Source organism: Sordaria macrospora, chromosome 3 (genome assembly GCF_033870435.1).
Source record: "Sordaria macrospora chromosome 3, complete sequence".
NCBI classification, from domain to species: Eukaryota; Fungi; Ascomycota; class Sordariomycetes; order Sordariales; family Sordariaceae; genus Sordaria; species Sordaria macrospora.
Genome location: NC_089373.1, coordinates 121,261 through 135,444, shown reverse-complemented (window position 1 = coordinate 135,444; position 14,184 = coordinate 121,261). Strand labels below are relative to the sequence as shown.

Here is a 14,184-nt window from a genome sequence, read left to right as displayed (position 1 = left end):
AAGAAGTGGACACGCCCAGCCCAGCACCGCCCAAAACTACGTCATCAGGGGACCGCCAACCGCTGGAGCCAAGGTCGCTTAGCGCTTATCTTATCGCAGCTTACAATGCACTGCCGGGACACTGCCGCAGTGCCGCAGCCGCTGTGCCGAGTCCCGTCGGCGATTTGGTGACCGACCCCTCGCCAGCTCATCCGGATGTCAACAATCACGACAGCTTGAATCCACTTTCATCTCCTGTTAAGGCTGAGCGAGGTCCCTTTTTCTTCTTCCTTTTCTGGCTCCAGTTCTTAAGACTGAGCTTCACGACTACCGACTTCGATCCCATAATTAACATCAACCATCAAGACGCCGGCTTCAACCCCGCCATAACCGGATCTCGACCTCGATCACAGCAACAGCTTCAACCCTAAGCTCAACCTAACCACAATACCGACTTCACCACGCCAACCTCACCACCACAACATCTCAGCACCCAAGCAATCCTCGTCCGCAAAATGTCCAAACGCGGTCTAACCTTCCCTGTCTCCTCCCCCGACCCTCCCTTCCTCTTCTCCAAGCCCGGCTCCCTAGTCTCCTGGCTCTACAACTGGTCCCCGCGCCTCACCCCCGGTACCGGCCCTGGCTGCTCTCTCCACTTCGTCCCGATGCAATGGAACCACGTCTACATCGACGAGCTCCCGGGCCATCTAAACGCCTGCTACCCCGATCCAGATCCAGAATGTAACGGCCAGCCCACAATCCTTGGTTTCAACGAGCCCGAACTACCTGATCAATCAAACATGGACGTTGCGCTAGCAGCCGCCGAATGGCTTCGTGTAATCGAGCCATTGCGTAGACAGGGCGTGCGCGCTGGATCACCAGGTATCAGCTCCGCGCCGCAGGGCGTAACTTGGCTGAGGGAATTTATGGAGGCTATTCGGTCCCAAGGCTCAGACGTGGATTTTTATTGTCTGCATTGGTACGGCGGCGCGAACCTGGGGGGGTTTTATGATTACATCTGGAGCACGCACCACCAGCTGGGACCGGACAAGCCGGTGTGGATCACCGAGTTTGCTTGCACGAATTGGAATCAGGAAGATCCGATTCCGAAGGAGGAGGTGGAGAACTTTTGCAGGGAGAGCTGCAAGTATTTGGATACGCTGGATTGGGTGGAGAGGTATGCGTGGTTTGGGGCCATGAGGCCGGAGACAATTGGGAATGTGGGAAGGTGGGCGGCGTTTTTGGGGGATGAAGGGGAACTGACGGAGTTGGGGGCTTGGTATAGGGATTGTGCTGAGTAGGTTGTGGGAGGAGGGATATGGAAGAGGGTGATGATGGAGGAGGAGAGAGGGTGATGGAGGCGGGCTGGATGACACCGGAGAGGACCGGGCCACATACGGAGCGTGAGCGTTGAACAGATGCGCTGAATTATCCAAAGCCGAATTACCCAAAGACCCGCTATACCAAGAACAAAGAGACGACGACCAAAAGAACAATCAACCCGCCGGGCCGCAATGTTCCCACCCCATTCTCATCCCCTTCACACGGCTTGTCCTTTGTGCACCTTTCATTATCCCCCTTGTAGTCATCGCTAGGTAATGCCTGTCGTCCTGTCGCGTTTCCACCAAGATACCAGCTCCCAATATCTGTCAACTTTCCATATGGGTCCAAGAAAGCCTGGTTGGGCCCGACGTTGGACACAATACTTCGAAAGGCGCCGAACCAGGCATATCGCTTGACACTCTCCTTGCTGTCAAGGTAGGGAATGGATTGGTTGTAGAATTCCTGCGTGTTCTCGAGGGTCTCGGAGGGGAAGCCGAATTCGGTGATCCAGATGTCGAGGCCGGGGAAGCTATGGACATTTTGTTAATGGTGAGATTAGAAGAGTGGCATAGCGGACGGAGATGGAACGGGGTTGAGGGAAGCGGACGTCGAAGGAAAGAAAACAGGACTCACGCATTCTCAAACATCCCCACCCTCTCCTTCAACATCTCAAGGCTTCCAAACGAATAAACCGACACAAAGTCGAATCCACACGTCTTCTCTTCTGCGTCCTCCAACTTATCCAGAAGCCCAGAGCAGTTGGCAAAGAACATGTCCAGCCATGATTTCTCCCCATCGTCTCGTTTCTTCCCTCCCGTGTGCGGCTTGTCAACAAGTGGCAGGCCGACCTTGACTCCCAATCGACGAAGGGGTATGATGTTCTTGATCCATGCCTTGGCTGCTACTCGGGGCGCCATTTCGCTACCCCCGACGTTAAAGGGTTGGTCGGGTTTGTTGAAGGTCATGACGTGGGTGATGTCGCGCTTTTCGACGGCTCTTTTGGTTTTGTCCTTTCCTTTGCCGTCGCCTTTCCTGTTGCCTTTGTCGTCATCTTTGTCTTCTTTGCTGAGATCGACCCCCATCAGGGCGGTCACATTTCCCAGGAAGTCGGTGTCATTCTCGTTTCCTCCCCACATTGTCGGCACGAATTGGATCTGCTTCTGGGAAAGGGAGGCATAGTCTGACTCGGGAGACGGAAGCGATTGATAGTTGTGGTACCAGGTCAGATTGTTGGGGCCCGTGAGCCAGATCAGGTCATCTTTGGGCCAGTTGCTATTGGGAGTGAAGATGAGGCCGCGTTTGGGGGATGTCGTGGCCGTGGCTAGGGCAGGAAGAAACGGGAGGAGGAGTGTTGACCGCATTTTTGTGGTTCAGTTTGGTGAGCGAGTGGCTCGATACGATGTTGAAGACAAATGCTGGATTATCTCGATATATCCATTTCAGATGCCGGCGAGGAGGTCCAAGTCCAAGTTTGCTCAAAATTTTCACGGGAACGAAGGCCACGAGTAAAAGGAAAAAGGAACTGCCAGTCTCAGACTGCCGTCGGGAGTCGGGAGCTCGCATCCCCTTATCAGCTTCCCGTCCGTTGTCGTCAGGAGTAATTGCCAATGAAGCCAACGGAGCCAACGATGTGGCAGGAGAGCGCCCCGCGGGGATGTCGTGTCACCAGAAACAATACGAGGATCTGCAGCAATCACAATCAGCAGCATGCGCCAAACGAAAATAATGGGATAGTATCAGGTAAGAAGGAATGATTCTATAAGTAATCTAACAACGACGAACTAATTCCCCCCCGTGCGCTTTGTGCGCTTCTACAACCTGGATTCTGTTGGGGGTGTGATATCCACCATGGTGTTACGGCCTTTGCACCTTTGCTGAAAACGAATAAATGAGTACCTACTAGGTACCTTCCCCAGTCAACGAAGCAATTCTATGAGGTTCCAATCTGAGTCCGAAAATTCTCCCCCAATTCCACAATTCCCTTCCTGTTCCAATCCCTTTGACAATCTCATTCCAACATAATCGTACAATACCACCAAACAACTCCTGAAGGAAAAGACATCATCCCTTATCATCAAGACATCCCGCATCAAATGACACGCTCAACCCACTTCCCCTCCTTCATCAACCCCTCAAAAACTTCCATCGCCTCCTCCGGCAAACTAATCTGCACCAGCACCTCTTTCTTCTGGTCCTTCCTCGCCGGCAACCACAATCCTCCGCTAACACCATACCGAGCCTGCACCCTCCGGACAGCATCGGGCTTGGTAACATTGAAGACCTCACGATGACTATAAGATTCCGAGGCAGACTCAGAGAAGGTGTTGGTAGGCACCATGGGGCTGGAGGGGGGCGTCAAAGATGGAAGAGGAGGGAATCGCCATTCGGTGTCGGCACCAAAGTTCTTCCAGCTATTCATTTGCCATTCGGAGGGTTGGCGGGGGTCAAACGAGAGGCCTATGCGGCGGATGTCGTCACCCGGGGAAGTCTGAGAGAGAGACTGGAAAAGGTTGGTGCGGGTGGTGATGAACTCGGGCATATCCTCCGCCATATCGCTGCTGGATTTGTTGATGGCTGACACAATCTCTGCCAGGGCAGCGAAGTCCATGTCTCCTCCCTTCGCGGCGGCGTTGGTTAGGAGAGAAGCGGAAGGCAAGCAGGTGCTGATCCAAGTGATCTTGTTACCCATATACTCCTTCGTGTCCTTGGCGATCTGCTCCTTGAACGCCACCACCTCGGGGTCGGTCGACTTCAAAGCAGCGACACGAGCGATCCAGTCTGTGGGCGTGGAAAAGACGGGTTGCTCCTCAGCGAAATGGTCATGGAGGAACTTCTCGAATGACGAAGGGTCGATGGAAGAAGCCCTGACACGAGAGACGTACGTCAAAGTCCACAAGAGACCGGACAGACACTCGTAGATACCGGATTTCACGCCCTGAGCCGCGACTTCCTTCTGGAGCTCGACAATTTTGGCGAAGGTGAAGACGAAGATCTTGGAGGAACCAGTCGACGACTCGCCTTCGTGGCCGGGAAGGCTAGGACAGATGGGGTGGGTAGGACCGTTTCGTTCATGATCCTCCCACTCTTTGTACTCGGGACACTTGGCCAACAGCTCCTCGCACGGCTCCTCCATCTTCGGAAGCGCAAGAGCGAGGTCATGACTCCCCGGGACCCCCTCCCATGTGGGACTCAAACTCCGCGTATGTTCCGCCAAAACATTCAAGATCTGGGTAAAACTTTCTCCATCAAACAAGGAATGATGTCCCAGAATGTTCAGTATGAACCCGCCTCTGAGAAGTAGCACCCTAACCTGAAGAGCAGGCAATGCTTCCCCTCCCTCGCGCAGCGTCCTCAAATCGTGTAACAAGGGATTAATGAACGGCCCAACAGGGAACTCGGCCCTTCTCAAATTTTCGTAATCCATGTACTCCTTGTGCCAACCCTCGACTTCGGTAGGCGCAAACCGTGCTTCAAGGTCCGAGTACATTGCTCTCATCAGTCCGTCGTTCGCTGGGTACTGAGCTGTCAAGGGGATCTCGTAGTCTGGCGAGGTTTGGAGGTAGACGTGCCAGGGGTTGTACTTCCCATCCATCTTTTTGAGAGAGCGCTTTTCGTCGGCTGAGAGGTTGATGCCGAGTTGCAACTTGCCGGCGAAGGAAGGGCGGGTTTTGATGATGCGTAGGAGTTGGATGCGGAGGAACCAGAGGAGGGTGGAGGCTGCGGTTAGAGGAGATAGACGAGCGGAGGGCGAGAAGGGGAAGCAGAGGGCGCGGGGGGTGTAAGTGCGGGGGGCGATGTTGTTCCAGAGGCCGAGGGGGTGGGTTGTGACGGCGGCACTTGGGATGGGGGTTGAGGCGGTGGTGGAAACGTTAGAGGTCATTTTGGACATGTCGGCGGCCTTGTTGAACTTGTCGGTCTTCTTGGACATGCTGGAGGTCTCGCTCGACTTGCCAGAGGTTTTGCTGGACTTAATGTGGTCGGAGATCTCTTTGGACTCGTTGGAGGATTTGTTAACGGACCTGTTTGCGAGTCTTGTCGAGGACCTGGTTGATCTGAGCGTTTGCTCGTGGTTGTTGGTGTTGGTGTTGTTCATTTTGTCGATGATGTTGCAAGAAGGGAAATCGGGTTCCAGATCTTCCAGGGAAGGATGATTTAAATATCCGTTGGACCATGATTTTTCGAACGCGCAATGTGTGTTCGAATACCAGTGAATTGCTTGTCCGTTCAGGTCCTATCAAGGTCGAGTCAAGGTTTGTGGTGTTGCTAGATGAACAGAGCCCCTGTTTCGGACACGGCAGGTTGGTGGTGAACGGGTGCCGTATTGGGTGTTGGTGGCACAATAAACCTTTTAACGGCACGGGGTTCCGGGTGAAGTTCCCCGTTCCCCGGGTCATTGTAGGCAAACATTCCATTGTTCTTTGAGTCTCGTGCTACGCTATCTGTGATGCTGTCTGTGATGCTATTCCGTGAAATGCCTTTCTGATCTTTTGTATTGAAACCTCCTATCAAGATGCACATGCTGGTATCATCCAGTCCTGAACGCCTTCTGATGGATGTGCGATTCATCCTTACAGGGACAGAATGAGTCCCATTTACCTCCATGATTGGAGTGTCCTCTACCTCCTTCGTCAATGCCATTATCTGTCTCCATGATAGCCCTGTCAGTGTTCCAACGTCGCCGAAACCTATTATCCCCTTACGGCAAGAACCAAGCCTCAATCATCACCTCACCACCTCAACCAATAACCCCCTCCACATACCTCCCAAAAACCTCATCCCCCTCCAACGCCCTCATCGCCCCCTCCGGTAAACTAACCTGACACTCCCACTCTCTCGGCCTCGCTCTTTTTGCCGGCAATATCAACCCTCCACTACCACCCACCTCCTTCTGCACCCTTCTCTGCGCATCCGCTAGCGTCCATGTCCCTTTTCCTTCTGTAGAGGTATCAGGACTCCTCGCAACACCAGGCAAAGACCAATGGATATCAGCCCCGAAATCCGCCCAGCTATTCATCCCCCACTCTGCTGGCATACGGCTATCCCATGGTAATCCGAGCATGCGCATGTCGGGGGCTTTAGCGAAGAGGGCTTCGCGGTTGAAGAGGTGGAAGGGGGAGATTTGGGAAATGGAGTGGCTGATGGAGCTGGCGACGAGGGCTAGGGAGGGTTTGGAACCTGATGCTATGTCGTGCAAAAGACAGGTGGAGGGGGGAAGAGTGGTAATGGCCCAGGTTACTGTGTTGCCGAAGTAGGACTCAGTAAAAGGGGCGAGGGAGGAGGGGTATGTCTGGAGAAGCTTGGTGCTGGACCAGTCAACTGGGGTTGAGAAGAAGGGCGGGTGGGAGAGGAAATGGGTGTGCAGGGCGGCTTCGCTTTGTTCGGAGGTTTTCCTGAGGAAGGATTCGCGCGCGACGAGGGTGTGTGCCCAGAGGAGGGCGCAGAGGGTTGTATAGGCCGATGGCTTTGCAGTAGATTTATCGGGAAGGAGTTGCGCAAGCTCGACGCTGAGGGTCTTGAGCTTGGAGAAATTGAAGATGAAGATCTTGCTGTCATTTTTGAAGGACTTTGGTCTCTCGCTGTTGGGGATATAGGGCTGGATGGGCTGCGTTGGACCTTTGAGGGCGTTATTTGGCCAGGTCTGGAAATCGGAACATAAAGGAAGGATGTCCTCGAAGTTCTTCCCGGCGAGGGACCGGTCCTGTTCGTAGGGAAGCTTGATCATGGGACTAGTGGGGAACTGGGGAACTTTCTGTCCGCGAGTGCAGGCCGCGAACCATTCCAGGAACTTGTGATACGCCTTGCCGTCAAAGTATGTGTGGTGGATGAGGAGGTTGAAGAAGAAACCGCCGTTGAGGAAGATGACTTCGACTTCCACAACGGGTATGGGCGCCTTTCCTTCCTCGAGCATCAGGTCGGTGGTCAAGTCCTCGTTGATGAAGGGTTTGACGGGGAATTTGGAGCGCTTCAAGGTGTCGTAGTCGATAAAGTTCTTGTCAAAATTGATCCCCTTTGCCTTGACATCCTCGGTGCCGTTTCTGGCAGTGACCTTTCTGTAAAGGGACTCGAGCTCCTTCGGGTACTTGGGCCGCAGATAGATCCTGTAGTTGGATGATGTGAGGAGGTAGACGTATCCGTCCTTGTATTTGGCTACGCTTTGTTTCTCGACGGGTGTCAGGTTCGCTCCGAGATGGAGTTTTCCGGCAAAGTCAGGTCGCTGTTTGACAAGGACGTCGAGACTATTGCGAAGTGAGTTCAGGAGAGCCTGGGCGCTCTCTGACTGGTTCTTGCGGGCTTCGTCGTCAAATGGGAAGCAGATCACCCGACCAGTGTAGGTGCGAGGAGCGACGTTGTCCCAAGTCGAAAGATTGTGGATTTTGTCAGTCATTTTGCTGGTATTTCAGTCGGTTGCTGTTATTTTTCCACTAGAAGTTGTCCAAAGGTGCCTCTCGGAGAGGCTTTATGGGGTTCGGGCACCATGACCGGTGATGCGATTCCCCGGTCATCGAGGCTCTGCGTGAGTTCTGTGATTCAGTGTTGTTGGTGTTGTGAACGTCCAACTTGAACAGGTGAGGGAATGGTCAGTTCAGATGAGAAGCCGGTGAACTGGTCCAGTCGGCGTGTTGTTGGGTGGGCGTCGATACGCTGCCTCCGCCGGACGGGAGACACTGCGAGTTCAAATGAAAGGGTCGAGGCAAACAAGGCTCAAACTCTGTGCTGCATACGAACTGGATTTGGGCGCTTTGTTTACGCTTTCGTGTAACCGTATACAGCCGGAAATGGACAAACAACGGCGAATCCCTTCATTGTCCTCGGGAGCTGAATGGCGATGGCATCAAGCCGTTTTCAGGGGCAAGTGCTGCTTGGGGTTAGGGCTCAGTGTGAGACATGCCAAGGACGGTCTGCAACATGATAGCGATAAGGCCTTGGCAGTACACTGTAATCTAAACCGTTATCATGCACAAAGACACACGGAGCCATCAAGGTTCTGTCGGGGGTCGGGCGGAAAAAGAGCCGGCAGCGGAAAGTAAACAAGAAGTCCGGTCCGTCAGCAACCGCAATCGATAATTCCGGTCCGTCGCCAAACACGCACGACAGAACAACACTACCATCGGTGAACAACAACAGACACCGCCATATCCGTCCTGGTTCGTGCGAGAGTCTATTTTCATCTTTATTATACCGAGGCCACGGACTATGCGAGACAAGCCAACTGACGAAAAAGCGCTAACTGCTGTGGTGACCGGTGACGAACAACTCGGACTCCTTTTGTTACAGTGGGATGGTTGCCTTGTTTGGATAGCACAGCACCACTCGACACCACACCTGGAGGTGGCCGGTCGCATCCGTCGACGTTGATGTTCTCAACTGACCCAACGTAAACGACAACCTGGGATAATGACCTTGCTTTGATGCCCTCACGACACCACCACGACCGGCCAACAAGTCCCGTGGATCTAGGTTAATACCGCCGGTGGTACCTGAGATCCGGTATCCCAACCAACCGGTCGAATTGATAATGGAGGGTTGTTGTAACGTAGCCAGGCTGCCTTATCATTCTTCCATCTTCGTCAAGCACGGAAATTTACAGCCTCGACCGGACTTTTGCACGTTTCCATGTCCCTTGGTGTTCCATGATGAATCCATGCAGCGCCCAGAAATGCCCTACGGGAACGCTACGGAGGGCATTGAACCCGTCGTTTCAGCGCATTTCTCCCTACCAGCGACCAATGACCGCTGCAGTCAAAAGCCGCGAACTATCGGCGGACACTTGGTGACAGTCCCGCCTTGCCGTCCCCTTGGCCTTGATCATCCTTGTCACGGTCGCGGGTGCTTAGGTAACGAAAAACGGCAAGAATTCGGGATGAGCGGGATGATGGCATAGCTGAAAGGAGAGGGGAACTTTTGTGGCGGACGGGAAATATCGAAATACAACAAGTCGATTGTAGAGGAAAACACAAAATCACAAAATCGATTGCGCCGAGGTTCAGGTCTTATCGGTACTTATTACAGGGGTTCATCCCACCGTCTGTCATCTCCTGGTGAGTGGTGACATTGGCCACTTTTTCCACCTTTCCACATTCCCCCCCCCCCCTGGACCACCTCATTCAAGACGGGAATGGCTTCGATCGATTGCGACAGTCTCAAGAAAAGGGGTCCAAAACATTACCTAACGAGGTGAATTCTCCGATGGAAACATTGTCGGACCCAAGAGCAATGCGCAATGACCGCTTTCCACTTGTACTTCGGAGACAAGCGAGGCCGGGTGGATTACCGATCAACTCATCGACTGCTACGACAGGCTGCAATGACACGCAACGAAACCAGTTCAACCATCAAAGTGGAGGACCTGCCAAGAGGATCCTTGACAGCGAGCGAACGAGAGGCCTTTGAAAGGAGGTTCTCTGACTGGACAAGGATTGACCTGTCGCAATGCGTTTCAACGTCATGATCGTTGTCCATCGTCCGGATCTCCCTGGTGATGGATGGTCTCCGTATAAAGGCTTTGTTCCATCCTCCCACCCTCCAAACTGCATCTTGAAGAGAGGTCAGTCAGTATCACACAACACCCACCTACAGCATCACTTCATAGCCTCCTTTCTGTTTCACCGAGGCTCAACAGACGGTGTACAATACTCCGACCCCCAAGACACCTCACAGCTCACCGCACGCATTTTAGAGCCGGTCCGGGCCCAGAATTTCACTTTCTTCTCCACCACGCCGAGAGCCGCCATCGACCAAATACGACACCTTCTTTCTTTGTTCGCTGTCTCACTTAGTCCACGAAAACGGCCCCATAGTTCCGTCAATCCTTAATTGTGTACTTAACATCCGGGATCCCCCCTTTGCACCAGGCGTGTAATCACTCTTCAACACATCACATCTTCATCATGTCTTCAGACGAAACAAAACCGGAAACAGTCCCCATCCCTGGTCCGCCCGGGCTGCCCCTGGTGGGCAACGCCTTTGACATTGACACCGAGTTCCCGCTTGGGTCCATGATCAACTTTGCCAATCAATATGGTGAGTACCACAATCACCATATCTTAATCATGACACCCCGCTAACATCAACAGGCGAAATCTTTCGTCTCAACTTTCCCGGCCGCAATGTAGTCTTTGTGGTAGGTCTCATTACTCCCCACAACGTCTTCGTACACATCTAACGTCAACAGACCTCCCAAGCTCTCATCCACGAGCTGTGTGACGAAAAGAGGTTCCAAAAGACCGTCAGCTCCGCCCTGCAGGAAGTCCGTCACGGCGTCCACGATGGTCTCTTCACCGCCCGCAATGAGGAGCCCAATTGGGGCATCGCCCACAGAATCCTCATGCCCGCCTTCGGTCCCATGGCCATCCAAAACATGTTCCCTGAGATGCACGAGATCGCCAGCCAGCTCGCCCTCAAGTGGGCCCGCCACGGCTCCAGCGAAGCCATCAAGGTCACCGACGACTTCACCCGCCTGACCCTCGACACCATCGCCCTGTGCTCCATGGACTACCGTTTCAACTCGTATTACCACGACGAGATGCACCCCTTTGTCGACGCCATGGGCAACTTCCTTGTCGAGTCCGGCACCCGTTCCAGACGCCCGCCCCTTCCCGGGTTCATGTACACCAAGGTCGACCGCAAGTTCCACGAGGACATCAAGGTTCTCCGCGAAACAGCCGAGGGCGTGCTCAAGTCCCGCAAGGAACACCCCTCAGAGCGCAAGGATTTGTTGACGGCCATGTTGGACGGCGTCGACCCCAAGACGGGCCAGAAGCTGAGCGACGACAGCATCATCGACAACCTCATCACTTTCCTCATCGCCGGCCACGAGACCACCTCGGGTCTTCTCAGCTTCGCCTTCTACCAGATGCTCAAGAACCCCGAGACCTACCGCCGCGCCCAAAAGGAAGTCGACGACGTGTGCGGCAAGGGCCCCATCAAGCTCGAGCACATGAACAAGCTGCCCTACATCGCTGCCGTCTTGCGTGAGACCCTCCGTCTCTCTCCGACCATCCCCATGATCGGCGTCGAGTCCAAGGAGGACACCATCATCGGCGGCAAGTACGAGATTCCCAAGGGGCAGCCCTTTGCTCTCTTGTTTGCCAAGTCCCACATGGACCCGGCTGTCTACGGCGACACAGCCAACGACTTCATGCCCGAGCGCATGCTGGACGACAACTTTGAGCGCTTGAACAAGGAGTTCCCCGATTTCTGGAAGCCATTTGGCAACGGCATGCGCGCCTGCATCGGTCGTCCGTTCGCCTGGCAGGAGGCCTTGCTGGTCATGGCTGTCTGCTTGCAGAACTTCAACTTTATGCCCGAGGACCCCAACTATACCCTCCAGTACAAGCAGACGCTTACCACCAAGCCCAAGGGCTTCTACATGCGCGCCATGCTCCGTGATGGAATGTCTGCCCTGGACTTGGAGCGTCGTCTGTCGGGTGAGCTCATTGCTCCCAAGCCTGCTCAGACTCAATCCTCTGGACAGCCCAAGAAGAGCGGAGAGGGCAAGCCTATCAGCATCTACTATGGTTCCAATACTGGTACTTGCGAGACCTTTGCTCAGCGCCTGGCTTCCGACGCTGAGGCGCACGGTTTCACGGCTACTGTCCTCGACTCGTTGGATGCCGCCAACCAGAACTTGCCCAAGGATAGACCGGTCATCTTCATCACTGCCTCCTACGAGGGTCAGCCCCCTGATAACGCTGCTTTGTTCGTTGGCTGGCTCGAGAGCTTGGCTGGTAACGAGTTGGAGGGTGTCCAATATGCTGTCTTTGGCTGCGGTCACCACGACTGGGCGCAGACCTTCCATCGCATTCCCAAGCTTGTCGATAACACCGTTGCTGACCGCGGTGGTGACCGTATCTGCTCTATGGGTCTTGCCGACGCCGCCAAGGGCGAGATGTTTACCGATTTCGAGCAATGGGAGGACGAAGTGTTCTGGCCTGCCATGGAAGAGAAGTACGAGGTCAGCAAGAAGGAGGATGATCCCTCCGAGGCTTTGTTCCAGTCTGGCATCACTGTCAACTTCTCCAAGCCCCGCTCTTCCACTTTGCGTCAAGATGTTCAGGAGGCTGTGGTCGTCGATGCCAAGACCATCACCGCCCCTGGTGCTCCTCCCAAGCGCCACATCGAGATCCAGCTCTCGTCCGAATCCGGTGCTTACCGCACTGGCGATTACCTGGCCGTCCTGCCCATCAACCCCAAGGAGACGGTGAACCGCGTCATGCGCCGCTTCCAGTTGGCCTGGGATACCAACATCACCATCGCAGCTTCCCGCCAGACCACCCTGCCCACCGGTGTGCCCGTTGCTGTTGTTGACGTCTTGGGAGCCTACGTCGAGCTCTCCCAGCCGGCCACCAAGAAGAACATCCTCGCTCTGGCCGAAGCCTGCACCGATGAAGATGCCGAGACCAAGGCCACCCTCCGCTCGTTGGCAGGACCCGAATACACTGAGAAGATCACCTCTCGCCGCGTTTCCATCCTCGACCTTCTCGAGCGATACCCCTCCATCCCCCTCCCCTTTTCCTCCTTCCTCTCTTTGTTGCCGCCTATGCGTGTCCGCCAATACTCCATCTCCTCTTCTCCCCTCTGGAACCCCTCCCACGTAACACTCACCTACTCCGTCCTCGAGACCCCCTCCCTCTCCAACCCCGACAAGAAGCACGTCGGCGTAGCCACCTCCTACCTCGCCTCCCTCGAAGCCGGCGACAAGCTGAACGTCTCCGTCCGCCCCTCGCACAAGGCCTTCCACCTCCCCGTCGACGCCGACAAGACGCCCCTGATCATGGTAGCCGCCGGCTCGGGCCTCGCTCCCTTCCGCGGCTTCGTGCAAGAGCGCGCCGCGCAAATCGGTGCCGGCCGCAACCTCGCTCCCGCCGTTTTGTTTTATGGCTGCCGCCACCCGCAGCAAGACGATTTGTATCGCGAGGAATTCAACAAGTGGGAAGCCATGGGCGCGGTATCCGTGCGTCGCGCCTTTTCGCGGGATGTCGACAACGAAGAGACGAAGGGATGCAAGTACGTCGGGGATCGCATCTGGGAGGATCGCGAGGAATTGTTGGGATTGTGGGATCGCGGAGCGAAGGTGTATGTTTGTGGATCAAGGGAGGTGGGGGAGAGTGTCAAGAATACGATTATCAAGATTGCGGTGGAGAGACAGAAGAGGATTGTTGAGGCGAGGGAGAAGGGAGAGCTGGATGGGTTGGAGGGACTGGTGGAGGGGTTGAAGTTGCAGGGGCTGAAGGTGGAGGAGGTGGAGGTTAGTGAGGAGAGGGCGCTGAAGTGGTTTGAGGGTGTCAGGAATGAGAGGTATGCTACTGATGTTTTTGATTGAGCGTTGTCTACCTAAGGAAAGGGCGGGTTGGAATTGGTAAGGATTCGATAGAAAGCAGGCATTGGATAGACCTTTTTGAATTTCACTTGTTCTTGATCAAAACTGGTCCTCGAGTACGCATGCAAACGTCGGCTGCTCGTTGGGTGTTGGATCGATGAATCTTGCTTCGAAATCCGCCGTTGCTTTGGACTGGATTTTCAGCTACCATCTTCGGTCTGGATTCGAAAACTGTCCTTGTGAATTTGGAGTGCGTGGCAAATCCTTCCTCAGGGCAAGGAAACCTAAGGTAGTCAACTGCAGTCGAAATGACATTGCAGTGCCGTCCACCATTCCTGCGAAATGCCAGTCGTACAGACAGCTAGCTCCCCACGATGTGGCTTCCGCGGTTGGAAAATTGGCGATAAGGCAGTAGGCACTGCAGTACGGTCTGCAGACGCATGCGAGACTCCCACGTAGAGACTGGACTTTTTGCAAGGCAAGTAGCAACCGCATGTAGGTATGCAACTATGCATGAGAAACAGAAGCTGGAAGAGCTGAGCTTGGAAAGTGCTTGTTTCTTG

At 54.5% G+C, this 14,184-nt stretch overlaps 5 protein-coding genes across 5 annotated transcripts; 3 read left to right on the top strand and 2 right to left on the bottom strand.

Annotated features, from left to right (window-relative positions):
- Nucleotides 1-246: 246 nt before the first annotated feature.
- On the top strand, nt 247-1,280 carry SMAC4_07148 (uncharacterized protein; the record flags this gene model as incomplete). Its single annotated transcript, XM_003347244.2, has 1 exon — nt 247-1,280. Exon 1 carries the CDS (start codon nt 495-497, stop codon nt 1,278-1,280), a length of 786 nt encoding a protein of 261 aa, XP_003347292.2. The 5' UTR covers nt 247-494.
- A 157-nt stretch (nt 1,281-1,437) lies between these two features.
- On the bottom strand, nt 1,438-2,663 carry SMAC4_07147 (uncharacterized protein; the record flags this gene model as incomplete). Its single annotated transcript, XM_003347243.1, has 2 exons — nt 1,438-1,831; nt 1,936-2,663. The coding sequence occupies 2 exons, from the start codon at nt 2,661-2,663 to the stop codon at nt 1,438-1,440; spliced, it is 1,122 nt and encodes a 373-aa protein (XP_003347291.1).
- Nucleotides 2,664-3,400: 737 nt separating this feature from the next.
- SMAC4_13425 (uncharacterized protein) lies at nt 3,401-5,182 on the top strand. Its single transcript, XM_066091406.1, has 2 exons — nt 3,401-3,811; nt 3,896-5,182. Exons 1-2 carry the CDS (start codon nt 3,590-3,592, stop codon nt 3,938-3,940), a joined length of 267 nt encoding a protein of 88 aa, XP_065946351.1. The 5' UTR covers nt 3,401-3,589; the 3' UTR covers nt 3,941-5,182.
- Nucleotides 5,183-6,037: 855 nt separating this feature from the next.
- SMAC4_07145 (uncharacterized protein) lies at nt 6,038-7,687 on the bottom strand (the record flags this gene model as incomplete). Its single annotated transcript, XM_003347241.1, has 1 exon — nt 6,038-7,687. The coding sequence occupies one exon, from the start codon at nt 7,685-7,687 to the stop codon at nt 6,038-6,040; it is 1,650 nt and encodes a 549-aa protein (XP_003347289.1).
- A 1,929-nt stretch (nt 7,688-9,616) lies between these two features.
- On the top strand, nt 9,617-13,738 carry SMAC4_07143 (uncharacterized protein). The gene is made up of 3 exons (XM_003347240.2): nt 9,617-10,323; nt 10,377-10,423; nt 10,475-13,738. The coding sequence occupies exons 1-3, from the start codon at nt 10,191-10,193 to the stop codon at nt 13,622-13,624; spliced, it is 3,330 nt and encodes a 1,109-aa protein (XP_003347288.2). The 5' UTR covers nt 9,617-10,190; the 3' UTR covers nt 13,625-13,738.
- Nucleotides 13,739-14,184: the final 446 nt, after the last annotated feature.

What these genes read in the sequence shown, in the direction of transcription:
- SMAC4_13425 (XM_066091406.1), top strand. Translation starts at nt 3,590, where the DNA reads ATGACTATAAGATTCCGAGGCAGACTCAGAGAAGGTGTTGGTAGGCAC. An exon ending in TGAGAGAGAGACTGGAAAAG is followed by an intron (nt 3,812 to 3,895) that starts GTTGGTGCGGGT and finishes AATCTCTGCCAG; the next exon opens with GGCAGCGAAGTCCATGTCTC.
- SMAC4_07143 (XM_003347240.2), top strand. Translation starts at nt 10,191, where the DNA reads ATGTCTTCAGACGAAACAAAACCGGAAACAGTCCCCATCCCTGGTCCG. An exon ending in CAACTTTGCCAATCAATATG is followed by an intron (nt 10,324 to 10,376) that starts GTGAGTACCACA and finishes TAACATCAACAG; the next exon opens with GCGAAATCTTTCGTCTCAAC. An exon ending in GCCGCAATGTAGTCTTTGTG is followed by an intron (nt 10,424 to 10,474) that starts GTAGGTCTCATT and finishes TAACGTCAACAG; the next exon opens with ACCTCCCAAGCTCTCATCCA.